This window comes from Bombus affinis, chromosome 13 (genome assembly GCF_024516045.1).
Source record: "Bombus affinis isolate iyBomAffi1 chromosome 13, iyBomAffi1.2, whole genome shotgun sequence".
NCBI classification, from domain to species: Eukaryota; Metazoa; Arthropoda; class Insecta; order Hymenoptera; family Apidae; genus Bombus; species Bombus affinis.
This window is the reverse complement of record NC_066356.1, coordinates 1,364,984-1,379,063: the sequence shown is the minus strand read 5'-3', so window position 1 is coordinate 1,379,063 and position 14,080 is coordinate 1,364,984. Positions and strand designations below refer to the sequence as shown.

General features: G+C 36.2%; 1 protein-coding gene across 3 annotated transcripts in view; it reads right to left on the bottom strand.

Moving 5' to 3' along the window:
* Positions 1-14,080, bottom strand: part of LOC126923003 (uncharacterized) — a 248,788-nt gene continuing 234,708 nt past the window's right edge. For all 3 annotated transcript variants that reach the window (XM_050735985.1, XM_050735983.1, XM_050735984.1), the window contains 5 exons: positions 12,162-12,319; positions 10,757-10,891; positions 9,446-9,651; positions 6,807-7,028; positions 1-5,118 (listed from right to left, as the gene is read on the bottom strand). In XM_050735985.1, coding sequence (XP_050591942.1) covers positions 5,023-5,118; positions 6,807-7,028; positions 9,446-9,651; positions 10,757-10,891; positions 12,162-12,319 — 817 coding nt within the window. In that variant the 3' untranslated portion in view covers positions 1-5,022. The remainder of the gene's footprint in view (positions 5,119-6,806; positions 7,029-9,445; positions 9,652-10,756; positions 10,892-12,161; positions 12,320-14,080) is intronic.

Genomic DNA, 14,080 nt, shown 5'->3' with positions numbered 1-14,080 from the left:
TCATTAAAAGACTTAATGTATTTTATTCAGATGATAATGATCCATAAAACATTGTTCATATATATATATATTTTTTTTTATAGGACTATGAACAAATAACCCTTGTTTCTAAGATCTAGTCGTAACTTAACATAGATAAATGTATCCTTCGTGTTTTTTTATTCTTTTACGAAGAAAGAACGCAGGAAGAAAAGCGGCAGAAGTTTCGAGTTCTCTTTTGAGGACATTTCGATCGACGTTGTGATTTTTTTGATCTTCTTTTTTCATCGGTTGATGACGATTCTTTTTCTCTCTCTTTCTCTCCCTCTCTTTCTCTCATTCTCTCCCTCTCTCTATTTTTCTCTCTTGTAGCCATAATTTTATTTTTACAGGTATACTCGCTGCATACAGATAAACTATATAAACCACTCTTTAGTAAATGATTAAAGTAGCTTAATCTACACATCGCTAAGGGTGCGGCAACGCATTTCCTCGTCAAGTAAGAATCCAGCTTGTCATTTTGTCACGATCAGCGCTTTCTTCGTGGCTCCAATGAGAAATGCTTGTAATATATGATCTGATATGATTCAAATTCGTTGAACTACGGGAGTTTGGTTTCTTATACATATTACTGGAAAATAACTATCGAAGAATTTATAGAAGAAAATTGTTGGGTGGACTTTTCTTAATACTTAACGCAACCTTCTCTGCTTAAGAAAATCATAAAACAAAGATGGGAGAAAGTTCCAAGTTGTTCAACTGTCGTTTCGTCCCCCCTTTTTTTTGTAAATCGTCGACGATGCAAACGGAACAGTAATATCTGAAGTTGGTTTATTTATTTGAACCTGGATGTGTGACGATGAAATGGAAGAACTCTTGTCAACAACCGTATAGTGTGAAGAGACGTACGATTTGATTGATTAAAATTTTCCAATAGTATAGTTTGCAATTTCCTCGTATTCAACGAATCTTTTCCTTAAACTAGACTGTCGCTTTGACACGAGACGTTTCAGAATTTTAATGATCAAATAATTACCGAAAGAAAATATATATAATAAGATTACATCCGTTATGTTGAAAATCTCATTTCTCATGTCGAGAAAGAGACCATTGATTTGATTGCAATCCTCTAGGGCTGTCGAAGTTATCCGCAACTTTCTTCTTGATTATGTTTGCTCAATTACGGAATCACGGAAAAATTTCGTCATTCCTGTCTGATGCAAACAATCGAGCTCTAAAGCCTTATCACTGCTTGGATATTCAAAATATATGCAAATATGTGTACATGATTAAATAATAACAATAATAGTAATACTAATAATAATAATAATAATAACAACAACAACAACAACAACAATAATAATAATAATAATAATAATGATAAAGATAATGATGATAATGATGATGATGAAGATGAAGATGAAGATGATGATGATGATGATGATGATGATGATGATGATAATAATAATAATAATAATAATAATAATAATAATAATAATAAGCTGTAGAAATATTACAAATACATATAGTTAATGTTACCTACGTCGTATCAATAATTGATATGTAAATATTCTTTGATTATTGATACGGTGCATGTAATGATTCCGATGTGATTTATCATACTTATACCCCATCAGGCTATTTCATTTCGTCTCTATTAGGATAATTACATTATAATATTACAATAATAGATACACGTAATAAATTACGTAAATAATATATATACGCCTACGATAATAAATATTATGCTTAGCGAAATTAGCATAGGCAAAATCCGCGTATTCTTATAAAATATAAAACGTTTAATCTTTACAAGCAAAGTCCTTTAGTACCTTGGAACCACAAAACTTCTAGTGCGACAACTTCGCCGAAAAAATTTCCATAAAAATTTTGATATTCATATTTTCATACATCCGTTGCGATCCCATTCTTATTGGAACATCAATCAATGTCATTTAGAATTCTTCACAGATTGTTGTTTCAAGGTACACGAACATCGGTCATGCCTTACACGTATTTATCTTCGTTTTGGTAGATGCATTATGTTATAAACCAAAATTCATACATTTCCTTACAGATCCTTTATACATATATGTATACGAGAGAGAAATAGAAATTTGCACAATCTGTCGTACGGATATTCGCAGCCCTAGTCTTTTCTCTCTAATTAAACATCGATCGTTGTGAATCGAGTCGAAGCGTTTTTCGAGGAATAATCACCATTAACGCTTATCATTTCGGTATGTCCAGGATTAGCTGGATATTTAAAGTGATAGAATTTTACGATGTTCAACGATAATGACACTTATAAAGTTAACTTCATCTCGTTGCACGTACGTCATTCATCTTCGACCATTGATCCTTTTTTTCAGTAAAGTGGAAACATTTTATCGGTAGTAAAATAAGCTTATACGACTTTTAAGACTGAAAAGCGTTACACTTATGATTTTTTCTTTGCTGTTAACTATTATATACGTACAATGAAAGGAAGAATCTGTAACTCTAGAGTCGATACTTGTGATTGCGAGTAACCACAGTCGCAAGAAGACTCATATCATATTTGTAAATTAACTCACAAGGTTGTAGAAAATATTCTTAAATATTTAAAAATTGTTCTTTTACGATCACGTAACGGAAAGAGATGCCAAATAATGATTCGATATCTTTATATTTGTATATAGATCTTAATTATAAATAATAGTACACGAAGAACGACAAAATTCTCAAGAAACATACTTGCGAGTTGCAATTACGAGCACGATATGTCGGACAACATCAAAGATGACCGTATCCAATTTCAAGTTCATGACGCTATTATCTTTTGTACGTCGCGTTTTTCACGATGAAGCCAGTTATTACCAGTAACCGTAAGTAGATTTTCGTTTTCTAATCGATTATACTAAATTGGACGATGCTTGCCTCTGTTCGTTTTCGCCGGAGAAAAAGAAACCGCATTCACACACGTTCTCATCAAAAATACACGTTTGATATGCTAACTGTATTTTTTTTCCTCACAATTAATAAACCCACACTTTGTTCTCTTGTGTGTACTTTTTTCTCTCGCTCACACACACACATACACACACGCACGCACGCACGCACGCACGCACGCACGCACGTACGCATACTGTCAATTCTATAAAATCAACTTCACATGGCGGATCTTATCTACCGTGGAAATTATAATAGAATTTCTTGTTTGTTATCTTTTTCTTTTCTTTGTTTCTTCTTTCTGCCTTTTACGATCAGTCATTGTCACCCATCTATTACCAACCGGATCGAAAAATGTCTTAATCATTATGCATCGTGGCGGTCAGCTCGACGCTAAATCAGCATCAGATTTAGGCCAAATTTATATCAATGCGATCGAAACTGCCCGCGGAGTCAAGAACGTTCCCGGTGATTTAAAACGTTCCGAGGTTCGTTCGAATCTTTCCCCTAATTAATCCTAGGAAACGTAACTGCTACCGTCTTTACGCTAACTTAAGGTTAACACGAATATTTACAACGTCCTAAACGGTAACTAAGCGCTGACGATTAACATGCCCGGCCGAGAACTAATCGACTTTTTATTATCGAGCTACGAGATATACGAAAAACAGTTCAATTTATTTACAAATCGTATTTGTAGATCGGAGATCGCACAGCTGTCTTTCCTCGAAGTATAAAAGGCGTTATCGCAATGATCGATATACAAGAGGCAAACATTATTCTTCTAAATTTAAATGCGTTAAAATTGTTCACTTTATCCAATTGTGGAATGGAAACTCTGGCTAAGCTTTTAAACTAATTGGAAATTAAATGGACTTCGTCCTTATACTACGAAGATACGTAATTCTACATTTCTGCTTTTCAATACATGCATAAATCACTGCATGGAATTAAAGTGCCCATAGGAAGTAATTAAAAAATTAAATGGACAATTGAATTTATCAATAAATATTTCCTCCTTCACAATCTTAACTGTGTCGTATGAGCCTGTATTTATTGGGCGTGATATATTTTTAAAGGTCTCTACAGAAGCAACCGTATTACTCGATTGGAGTTAATCTTGGATTCAGCACGGTGCAATTTAAAGAGTAAAATCCAGACGTAGCTTTCTTCGGAGAATTAAAAAGGAACGCGATTAATTAACTAATTCTCTCAGAGAGCAACGGATGTTCTCGTTACTGTGCGATCTACGCCGGTGCCGAGACTCCGGAAGACTACTTGTAATTTTCATAAAACGCTACCACAAACGGACGGCCTGGTTTTCACCTATTCTCAACGACGCTGGAAAAAGAATCCATTAACGTTGCACCCTACTTAGGAATCCTCCGTGGCGTCTACTTAAAAAACCTTTGCCCGTCTCGCGAGACAGATAGCAAGCTGGACAAATCTTAACGAATCTTCTGAAACGCGTTTCATGCAACGTTATCCCTACCACACGCGGCCACAATTTTTACGATAAAATCGATAAGAGAGTTAATACGTCACAGATAACGAATAATACCGTGACTAAAAGAAATTCTCCGAATGTTCGATCGTCAAGTGTAATTTTCATCGAATAGAATTCTCGTACTATGTGTTTCACGAATGTTATCGAGTTTGAGTTTGGCTGTAATATTTTATACGCGTCGCGAAAATACGTGTGCAAAGAGCGAAATTTTTAAGGGAAAAGAAGAAAAAGGAGAGAAGAAAGAACGAATAAAGAAATCGACGCTTTATCGATCCATTCTTGAAGACTAGATTTCACAGAGAAGGGAGTACAGGAGAAAAAAGAAAGAGGATTAATCGATAAGATGGACGTAAATGGAAGCGAAACGGTTTAAATCTTTCTCGTTCGTCGAATCCTCGGGGCGATTCGAAATCCATCGATACTAAATTCGCCAAAATAGGTCCCAGATCTGGCATGAGACGACCCTGAATTATTTGTTAGGCATTTAGCTATATACAGAGGGGTGTGTTATCCTTAAAGGAGATCGATATGTCTCATTGGTGGCGTTGGTACAGGAGTCCCTGGACAGGGAAAACCGTGTTGCAATGTCTAATTCTTTTTTCGACTTATTCCTTCGCGGACAAGGATCCATTAGTCAACGCCATGACTGGGCCAGAACTTCCCCTCGAGTTCGTGTCAGAGTTGAGTTCCAAGGACGAGTCCTGCAACGTACAAGGCAAGAGTAACTGTAGTAATAAAGGATACGGTACATTATGAAAATGATTAAAAGTTGTTGGTTCGTAATATGTTTCACGAAAAAGCTAGATAAAACACAAAGCTTGGTGAAATGAATTACGTATTAGAGGAACGAATGAGACGGGTTAAAATTTCTAGAAATATTTGATGAGGAAATTAATTAGGAAGAAATACCTGTATATATCTTAATTTTATATTGATAGTAAGTGAATAGTCGCACAACAGTTTTATTTTGAACAAAGAATGCAAAATATTTTCCACCAATTTAATATCGAACTTTGAAATCACATTAAGAATCAGAGAAGAAAGATTTACTTGGTTGGAACGCGTTAATAGTCAACCGTGAAAGCAATCGTATATCTCAGTGATGCGTGAAGCCACGGGGAAATCGCAATGAATTTTTCCAAGCGTGTATTACGACGTTGCTGTAAGTGCATCGCGGAGATCTTCGAGCTTGATCGCGAAAGCTATAACACGTTTACGTGCGGTGATTACGCGGATACGACGGTTTCGCAAGACCATTTGCCAATGATTGTCTCGGTGAATGCGAAACTGAAATGGCACAACCGGCTACAGAAGCATTCGGTCCCGTTCTGATTTATTGCGGAAAGGAAGCTTTCCTCTCGCGTTACCACGCGCGTGTTGATGCCTTTATGACGATACCGCGATGATACTTGTCATCGAACGGTCGTTACTGCCTGTCATTGTACGGATTCAGATCTATCATTGCGAAGAAGACACTAGGCGGCGAAGAAGACACTAGGTGGCGAAGAATGACACCGTTTTAATGTTACAACAATTTATTTCGTTCTGAAATCGGAATAATGCCCGTCAAATTTGAAAAGAACTCTGTTACCTTGTTTTTTCTGCAAAAAGATAAGGAACTTTGCGATGGAAATTGTATTTTGAATTACAAGATTAAAAGTCAAATTTGTAGCGAGTTAATCTTAATTTTGATTTCAATTTTCTCTAATGACAGAGTTGAAATAAAAATTAGCAGATCTAAATATTTTTTGATTATTTGGTATCATTAAATCTCAAAGGAAACGAGTTATTATAAAAGGCCGACTGAAACTAATAATATGGTATAAAAATGAATGAGTTTGTATTCGATTCAATTATGCACGATTCATACTGTGCTTTGCATGTAAAATTAATAAATGTGACTCAATGAAATAAAGGAATTCAATTGGAATTTAATTTATCCACTTTGGAACACCTGAATATTACATCTACCAATACAAATGTCGACAATAAACGCTTTGCAAATCAAACTAACATTTCTCTGAAATTCTATTACTTTATATTTGCTTTCCCTTTTGAAGTGGCATGTGATAGAATATTATTCCGATTCCAAAGTAAAATAAATTTTTTAAATATTCCACCTATGCTAAAGTGTGCTGACAAATATGACCGTAGTTCTCTCTGATTAACGCATTACAGGTCTTACAATTAGGAAAAGACACGTATAATGTTAAAAATTTATTGCCAATTGATGCGAATTCTACGATATGCATATCTCAATATTTGTACTAACACCAACACTAACAAAATTCAATGAATTGATATTTATTATAGTTAAGGAAACGCACATCTGTGTGATCCAAATGAATTAAATAAAATTTAAGGAGGAGAAAGATTGAGCAGCACTTACAATGCTGAGGGCATGCATGATACAAGCTTGTGTGGTATTTTCAACGTGAATCAGCTCGTCACATTCTTCATGGTCCAGTCCATTTACATCAGATCGTATCTTAATCGGTGATAAAGCTGCTTCATTGTCCGTTGACTTGCCGCTGTCAGGGGACGGCAATAATTCGTGTCCATCCAGATCTTCTTCCTCTGCGCGTTCTTCGCAATCCGATGCTTTGGTTTCCTGTTACAATCATTATAAAACGAAACGACTTTTTATATCATTCTAGATATCTTTTTCAAACGTCAAAGGAAAGAATACAAAGCGAAAATAGTTGAGATAAAGATACATATATGTACGAAATAATACGCGAACAAAATTACACAAAAGATATTATATTTAAAAATATCCTTAGAATCGGAAATATGCGATCAATTGAGTGCTCTAGCTCGACCTGCTTCATTCTTCTTTCGTGCTGAGATAGTAAAACGACAGGCGATAGCCCTTGCTTGATGCGTGTTATACTACTATACTAGTGATAGGATCTACATACCTTTATCCGGTTGGCTGACCAAAGCGCATCTATTCTACTTTGTAAGTTTTTTATTTAATCCTCTCTTATCTGCTATATATTATATTTATTATTATATCGCATGCATCTATTATTAATAGAGTATTGTTTACTACATGTACTAGAAAATTATTATATATGTACATAATTAATCCTTTTAATGATTATTTTTATTATAAGAATTAGTATATATTAATTTAATGCGCTGGGTAAATTCAGAGCGCTCTATTTTAATGTCTTTGACGATATTAAAGAGATTGATCTCGATTGACATTGACTGCGTGATTAAACGAAAAAATTATACTACACCACAGAAATGTCGAATAATTAGGGAGCGGGATCACACTAACAGACGTTTCTAGCACGTAGCGTTAAAGCGCTCCGATTGTTACTATATTAATAATTATTCGCAATTATTCGTACATACTTGCACATCAATTATCTTCAACTATTTTAACAATTCTGGGAAAATCATTTTTGAATAGTTACCCTGAACAGAATAATCATTCGAAAATTCTTTAAATCCTTCGAAAAGTATATATCACACTAAAGAAAAAAAGTGGAAGAAATAAAACAATTTTAAGTAATAACGAGAACAAAAGTTTTCCTATTGCCAAGAAAGTAGAAAATCACACGCTCGATACAATTAATAAGAGCGACGATAGCAAGAGTGAAAATAATAAGGAGGCTCTCGAGCGCTGAAATCCGAAACAAAAGTTCCAATTGCCTGATAGCTCGATCCGTATACTTCGTCCGTGCTCTGGAGTTGACATATCGACAGAGAAACATATGATGAAGTAATATTTTTCCAAGTCGTTCGTTGTTCCCTACAGCGACAGGATTTCGTTCTTTTGTTACAGAGTTTCATTCCGTCCGTTCATAGCCTTGTCTTAAGCACTGAGAGCTTGCCTCCTGACGATATTACGATTTGCCGCGTTTCCTTCCTTTTCAGCAGAGAACTTATATTCTTTAAATTGACTGCCACTGTTATTATTGCTTCCTGTTGGACGTATTTGAGTTCTGGTTTTACATAGCTCGTAGGAATTTCACCAGCGATATCGCGTCTTTTTCCTCTTGTTAACACAAATCGATGCAACGTCTTTGAAATATCAGCAAAAAGATATTGTGGTTAATTTCGACAGGAAATGCTGGCAATTGCAATAGAGATTTTATTTTTATTTCGAAAGCTTCTTTTATCGAATCCGGCAGAAATTTTCAATCGAACAAAATCCATTATTCCTACCATCATTTTTCTTCGCGTTCAGTCGATTGAGCAACACTAAATGAATTCCTTTCGGGAAAGCGAGAAACTCCTTTCAATTGTTCCTTCCAATATCGTATTTACAGTGAGACTTTCGAAGCGGATCCATAAATCCTCGCACGATTTTTAACTTTAAGTATTAAAATAGAGAAAAAGCTAGGGATTAATATGGAATTCCCGCAATTTCAGGAATAAAGAATGAAAATTCAGCTGGCGGGATGGACGTTCGCGATTATGATGGTAACTAGGTCAGAAATACTTCCAGAATTAAAGCTACGTGAATAGTCGGTGTCGTATTTTCTTTTCAGTTCCTTCTCATCCAAGCCTGCTCATTCTGATAAGATTGCGCAGTCATCGTTCGCTACTTCACATTTCAGGATGCAACAAAAATAACGGAACGGAAAATCCATCAGAACGAAATTACTTTTCCGTTAGGGAATTTAATTTCCACGTTACATATAAAATATTAGTTAATAGTTTTGCAAGTTTTAGTTTTCATTGCTGTTCTTCAAATATCGCTGTCGAATGATGCGTTTTTTTTGTTATTATTCTCGTTATTGAAAACGAAGAGGAAATTTTTACTAGTGCATTTCGCAATTTCGCAATTGCTTTGCCTTTGGGCATTTTTATTTTGACAATATATAATATGTCCAATATTTATTGTATCGGATGCAAGGAAACTAAATTTATCTCAATTTTCATATATATTGTTATATTTCCAAGTCGTTAAGTGCAACTTTTTTTTTTGACAGAACGAAATGAAATAGAACGAACACGTTTGTTCTGTTCTTGATGAAACAATATCTTTGCAATATGTCGGAAACTCACTTGAAAATCTTGCGGTGACGGTGATGATTCCTTCTGATGTTGGTTTGGACTTTGCGGAGGGCTGGGAGCAGATCTGGGACTCTGGGGTCGAGTTCCCAGCTCGTAAATGTTGATCATGTGAGCTGCCTGAGCGTGAACCATCAATTCCCATGCTGAAGGGAATGATACCTTGCAGAGAACGCAGAGCAGAGCTGTTGTAGAATCTCCTTGGAACATAAACATAAATGCATTGTGTGTGCGTGTGTGTGCGCGTGTTTGGTAATAACTTAAATATATTCTGTTTGCCAAAGCCACGATAGTTACTAACAATCTGTGGTTTTATTATCTGAGTAAATATTAGCCTGAATTCGGATCAATTTCTTTGAAATTTGAATACAACATACAAATTAATTTGGCACTTGTAATTGTAAGAGAATCTGTACTAAAATTACTATAGGATTTTACTGAAAATTTATTAAAAGTTTTTATATGTTTATTTTAACCTTATCCTTATTACTAGATTGCAAAGAGTTAATATTTCCGCCCTAATCCTAACTTCATTTTCCAAAAAAAAAAAAAAAAAAAAAAAAAATATGTAATTAACCGCTCCACATATGTCGTATTCGTATAAAGAACACGAATTCCTAATAATACGATGAAAATTTCATTTAGAAAGCAACAATTCAGTCCTTTTAAGTCATAATAATATTAAATAAATATTAAGTTTACTATTAAACAACAATACTAAACTCGGTAAATTCTAAACTCAGTTTTTTCAGTTTACAAACCAATGCAGATAGAACAGTTAAAAACTAGAGCGACGATACGTCAAATGGAGGGAAGCATCTTGCAACAGCATCCGTAGGCAAATTTTACGAACAGCAACAATACTTCCTAGGCTTTCCCGTTCCAATTCCTCCATCCTAAACAAATCATGGACCATTGTACCGACGCAGCTGCGTTTTCCTCGGTAAAATGCCAAAGTACAATTCTGCTCGCGAGAAGAAAATCGGAGAGACACAAGGAAAGAGGAACCGCTCTCAGGATCCGGTTCGAATTTCATTTTTACAACCGCGCCATTCGAAGTGCGATAAGGATAACAGAGAGAAAAGAGGTGGCAACGGGACGAGGATAAGTATTTCGAAACTTGCCCTCGAATTTCGATGAAAGCTGGATCTTTATTGAAAAATTTCTTGAAGGCGGAAACGTAGCTGTGGAATTCGTACAATCCCGTTTGGTAAGGCACTAACAGACGCGAACGTTTTCGTTCTACAGAGTACAGAGGAAGCGGAAGGTTCGCCGGGCAAACTTTTCTTTCGAGTAGGTACGTACTTGGGGCTGTTCCATTGAAGGTGTGACATTTACATGTGAACCGTAGTTTGCAGTAATTCCGCTTGTGCTCGAGCAACTCGCCTAGGTCTGTAAACATCTCTCTACAGTTGCCACAGATCAGGATATCCGGATTGCCTGTAACATAGAAATCACAAACTGATTTCCCTTGATTTCATTTTAGTTTAATTGCACTTTAATTCGCCCCTTTCTTTTTTTTTTTTGTACATCGATTCCGCGAGAATGGTATATTCAGACGAATCTTGTTTCTGGAATAATTGTTCGCAATCACTTTGAAGTTGGATTAATTTAACTTTTTGAAAGGAAATATGAAAATATATCTTTTCTGTTCGTTTCATTAAGAGAGATAATGGAATGCAATTCCTTTCTTCCTTTGCTGTTTGGCAGTAAAATTGTGGATAGTTGATGCGATTACTGACGTAAAAGTAAAACTCGCTAAGCACGTTTGAAACTTGAATTAGATTTGGAATATAATTTTCCCGAAGAAGTCCTATTATCCAGAATAACGGAATGAATAATGGAGTGGTAACATTTTTCAAATATCACATCGTACATAGCTTAACGTCCGAGAGTCAGAAGCGTCAAAATCAGAAGTGGTATATTTTTAATTTAAAAGATAGTTGCTGTACTAAATTTTTATATGAGTTACTGTAAACTGCACTTAAGCGTGGAAGTAGTATCAATATTTTATGTTGAAATAAGAGCTATTTATTAAAGAGCATTAAATATCACGAATAACCAGGTACTATATAAAATTCACAGAACAAACCTGATTAAAATCCTAGCCGTTTAACATTTATTAAAATAACTTTCATCGGAAGGAAGTGCACGCGAATATAATGAAATTTTCATCCCTATGGAATAAATAACTTGCGGAACATTAGCTGTGTATATAATTATTCAATTAAGAAAACTTCCTCTCTTCATGCTTACGACCAATAATTCGAAATTTTTTAAATAAAAACGTAAATGGAAGCTCATTTTCCAACATCACTATCTCGCTTCATGACGAATAATAACGTTCTCCACCGTACTCTACCATTTTTTTCCGTTCACTATACTTAACCGATCATTTTCACGCGAGCTTATTCGTAATTTCCGCGTAATTAAAGTACGTACCGCGCAGAGACAAGTGTCGACGACACGCTTCTCTCACGCTAAGCTGTTGCCTAATACGGGAAACGCACGACCAACTTACGAACGAATTAACAAACTGTACTTTCGCGTGGTTTCGAACGACTACTCCTCAAACCATAACATGCTCGAGATGCTCCAACTCCAACCTGTTTCTAGTCAAAACATTTCTTGTTTTTCCTTTCTTTTTCTCCGTTTCCAACTTTGATTACTGTTTCGTCTATATGTCAGAATGTGGAACGGTGATACTTACTGTAGACTTTCAATTGGTTCAAATCCGGAACGGTGGTCGTGTTCGCAGCTGGTTGCTGTTTCTGTTGTTTGGGATGTTGCGATCGAGCCGGTGGCATCAGACGTGGTCTTTTCAATGGTGGTGCCAAACGGGGTGGAAAAGCAGTCGACGCATAGTAACTGAAAATAAATTTGGATACTGAGTGTCACAAGATATTCCGTTGCTGGGAACGATGAATAATTGTTTCGAAGGCAACGCCATTGCGTGAATATTTAACGGCGGCCCCGGTGGTGTCGGCAGACGACTCGTTTTGCGACGGTTTTGGACGAGTTGGTTTATACGATAATATTTGCAGTACACGTATTTTAGTAAATGGTAAGGCCGGCGTAGTTTCTCAATCATGTTATAAGAAACGATACATTTAAACGAAATTCTTATAAATGAAATCTTTGGTATCTTATATGACTAATGAAAAGAGAATTCAGGTGAAACGAAAAGAAATCGACGATGTCACCGAGGTATTAGGGAATAAAAATCGAAGAAGAGGGGAAAGGTAGAAGATTTAGAAACTTTTGCTGGTGATTTGGAGCGCGAAAATATCCTAGAAGGGATAGAGAAAATAGAAACTCGGAAGATTTCAGAGATGATATATTAAGTAATACAGAGGACACGAAGAGAGCCATACCTTGAAATGTACACTTAATATATTTCAAATATTGTAATATTTATGTACAAATTTTAAATAAAGGACAAGTTAGAAATGAGTTTCATTTGTCTAAAAATAATTTTGTCCCTGCTGCAATATCACAAGCCAAGGTTAGAAATATTCAATTACAACGGTTTATAGCTCGCCTAAATCGTGCGTCCTTTCATTTTTACGAGGAGCACCGTGCACGAAAGGTTTGAGAACGGGTTTCCAGAAGAACGTACAAATTGTACATTTAATCAACTCATTTAGACGCAACAGCACGGCGGAACGTGTTTGCACGCGAGTTGCCTGGGTTTCCCTCTCTTGGACGTCGGTGTAGTTTCGATTAAAAGGCTCGAGCGAACGGCTTGCGTCGAATTTCTAATAAAACGCTGGGCGAACCTGTCTTCGAGACGCTAATTTGCCGAAATTCCATCTACTTCCAGGTTGCTCACAACCGTTGACTATATACATTCCGATAAACACATACACAACTACTGACACCTTCGATAACGATTCAAAACGCGTCCGTCTGCACGTCCACCTAACTGAATTTAATCGGATGTGTTTAGACTTTTGATAAAATCGATGCGACATTGTCGCCGTGCGACAAGCCACTTCAGAAACGGAGAACAGTGCTTGTACGGAGTTTTCGCCGCTTTGAGCCAAGTGGAAAGAGGTATAGAGAGAGGGAAGGAGGGAGAGAAAAAGAGAGGGAGAAGGGAGAAAGAGAAAAAGAAAGAAAGAAAGGAAGAAAGTCAGGGTGGAAACAAGGGGAGCAGAAAAGAGGAATCGCAACCCCTCGCCGTCGTATTTATCCGGCTATGTATTTCCTCTGTCTGTCCTTGCTGCTTTCGCCTCGCGAAACCTTCGTTGAAATAAAACTTCCTCTTCTTTGCTCCCTCCTTCTCTAGTCTTTTTCAACCTTGTCTAGTCTCCTCTCTCCTTCTGATTCTTTCCCATCTTTTTTTTCTAGTTTCACCTTCCCTTTTCTCGTTTCCTTAGTTCGTTTTTCTTTTTTTGTTTCTTGAGAAACGGTTGCAGGGCTCCTTCTTTCCTGTTTAACGCGTCTTCGTCCCATCTGCTTGTTTACGTCTCGCCATTTTATTCCGTTTTGTCGTCGTACCAGAACGGAATTCGTTTTTGAGGACTAGAGAATCTTTTGATAACGTTTAGTTAGAACAATAAAATAATTTAATTGGCGAGAATTGTTTTTCATTGTCACGCATTTCGGAAGTATCTTCTTCCCGTT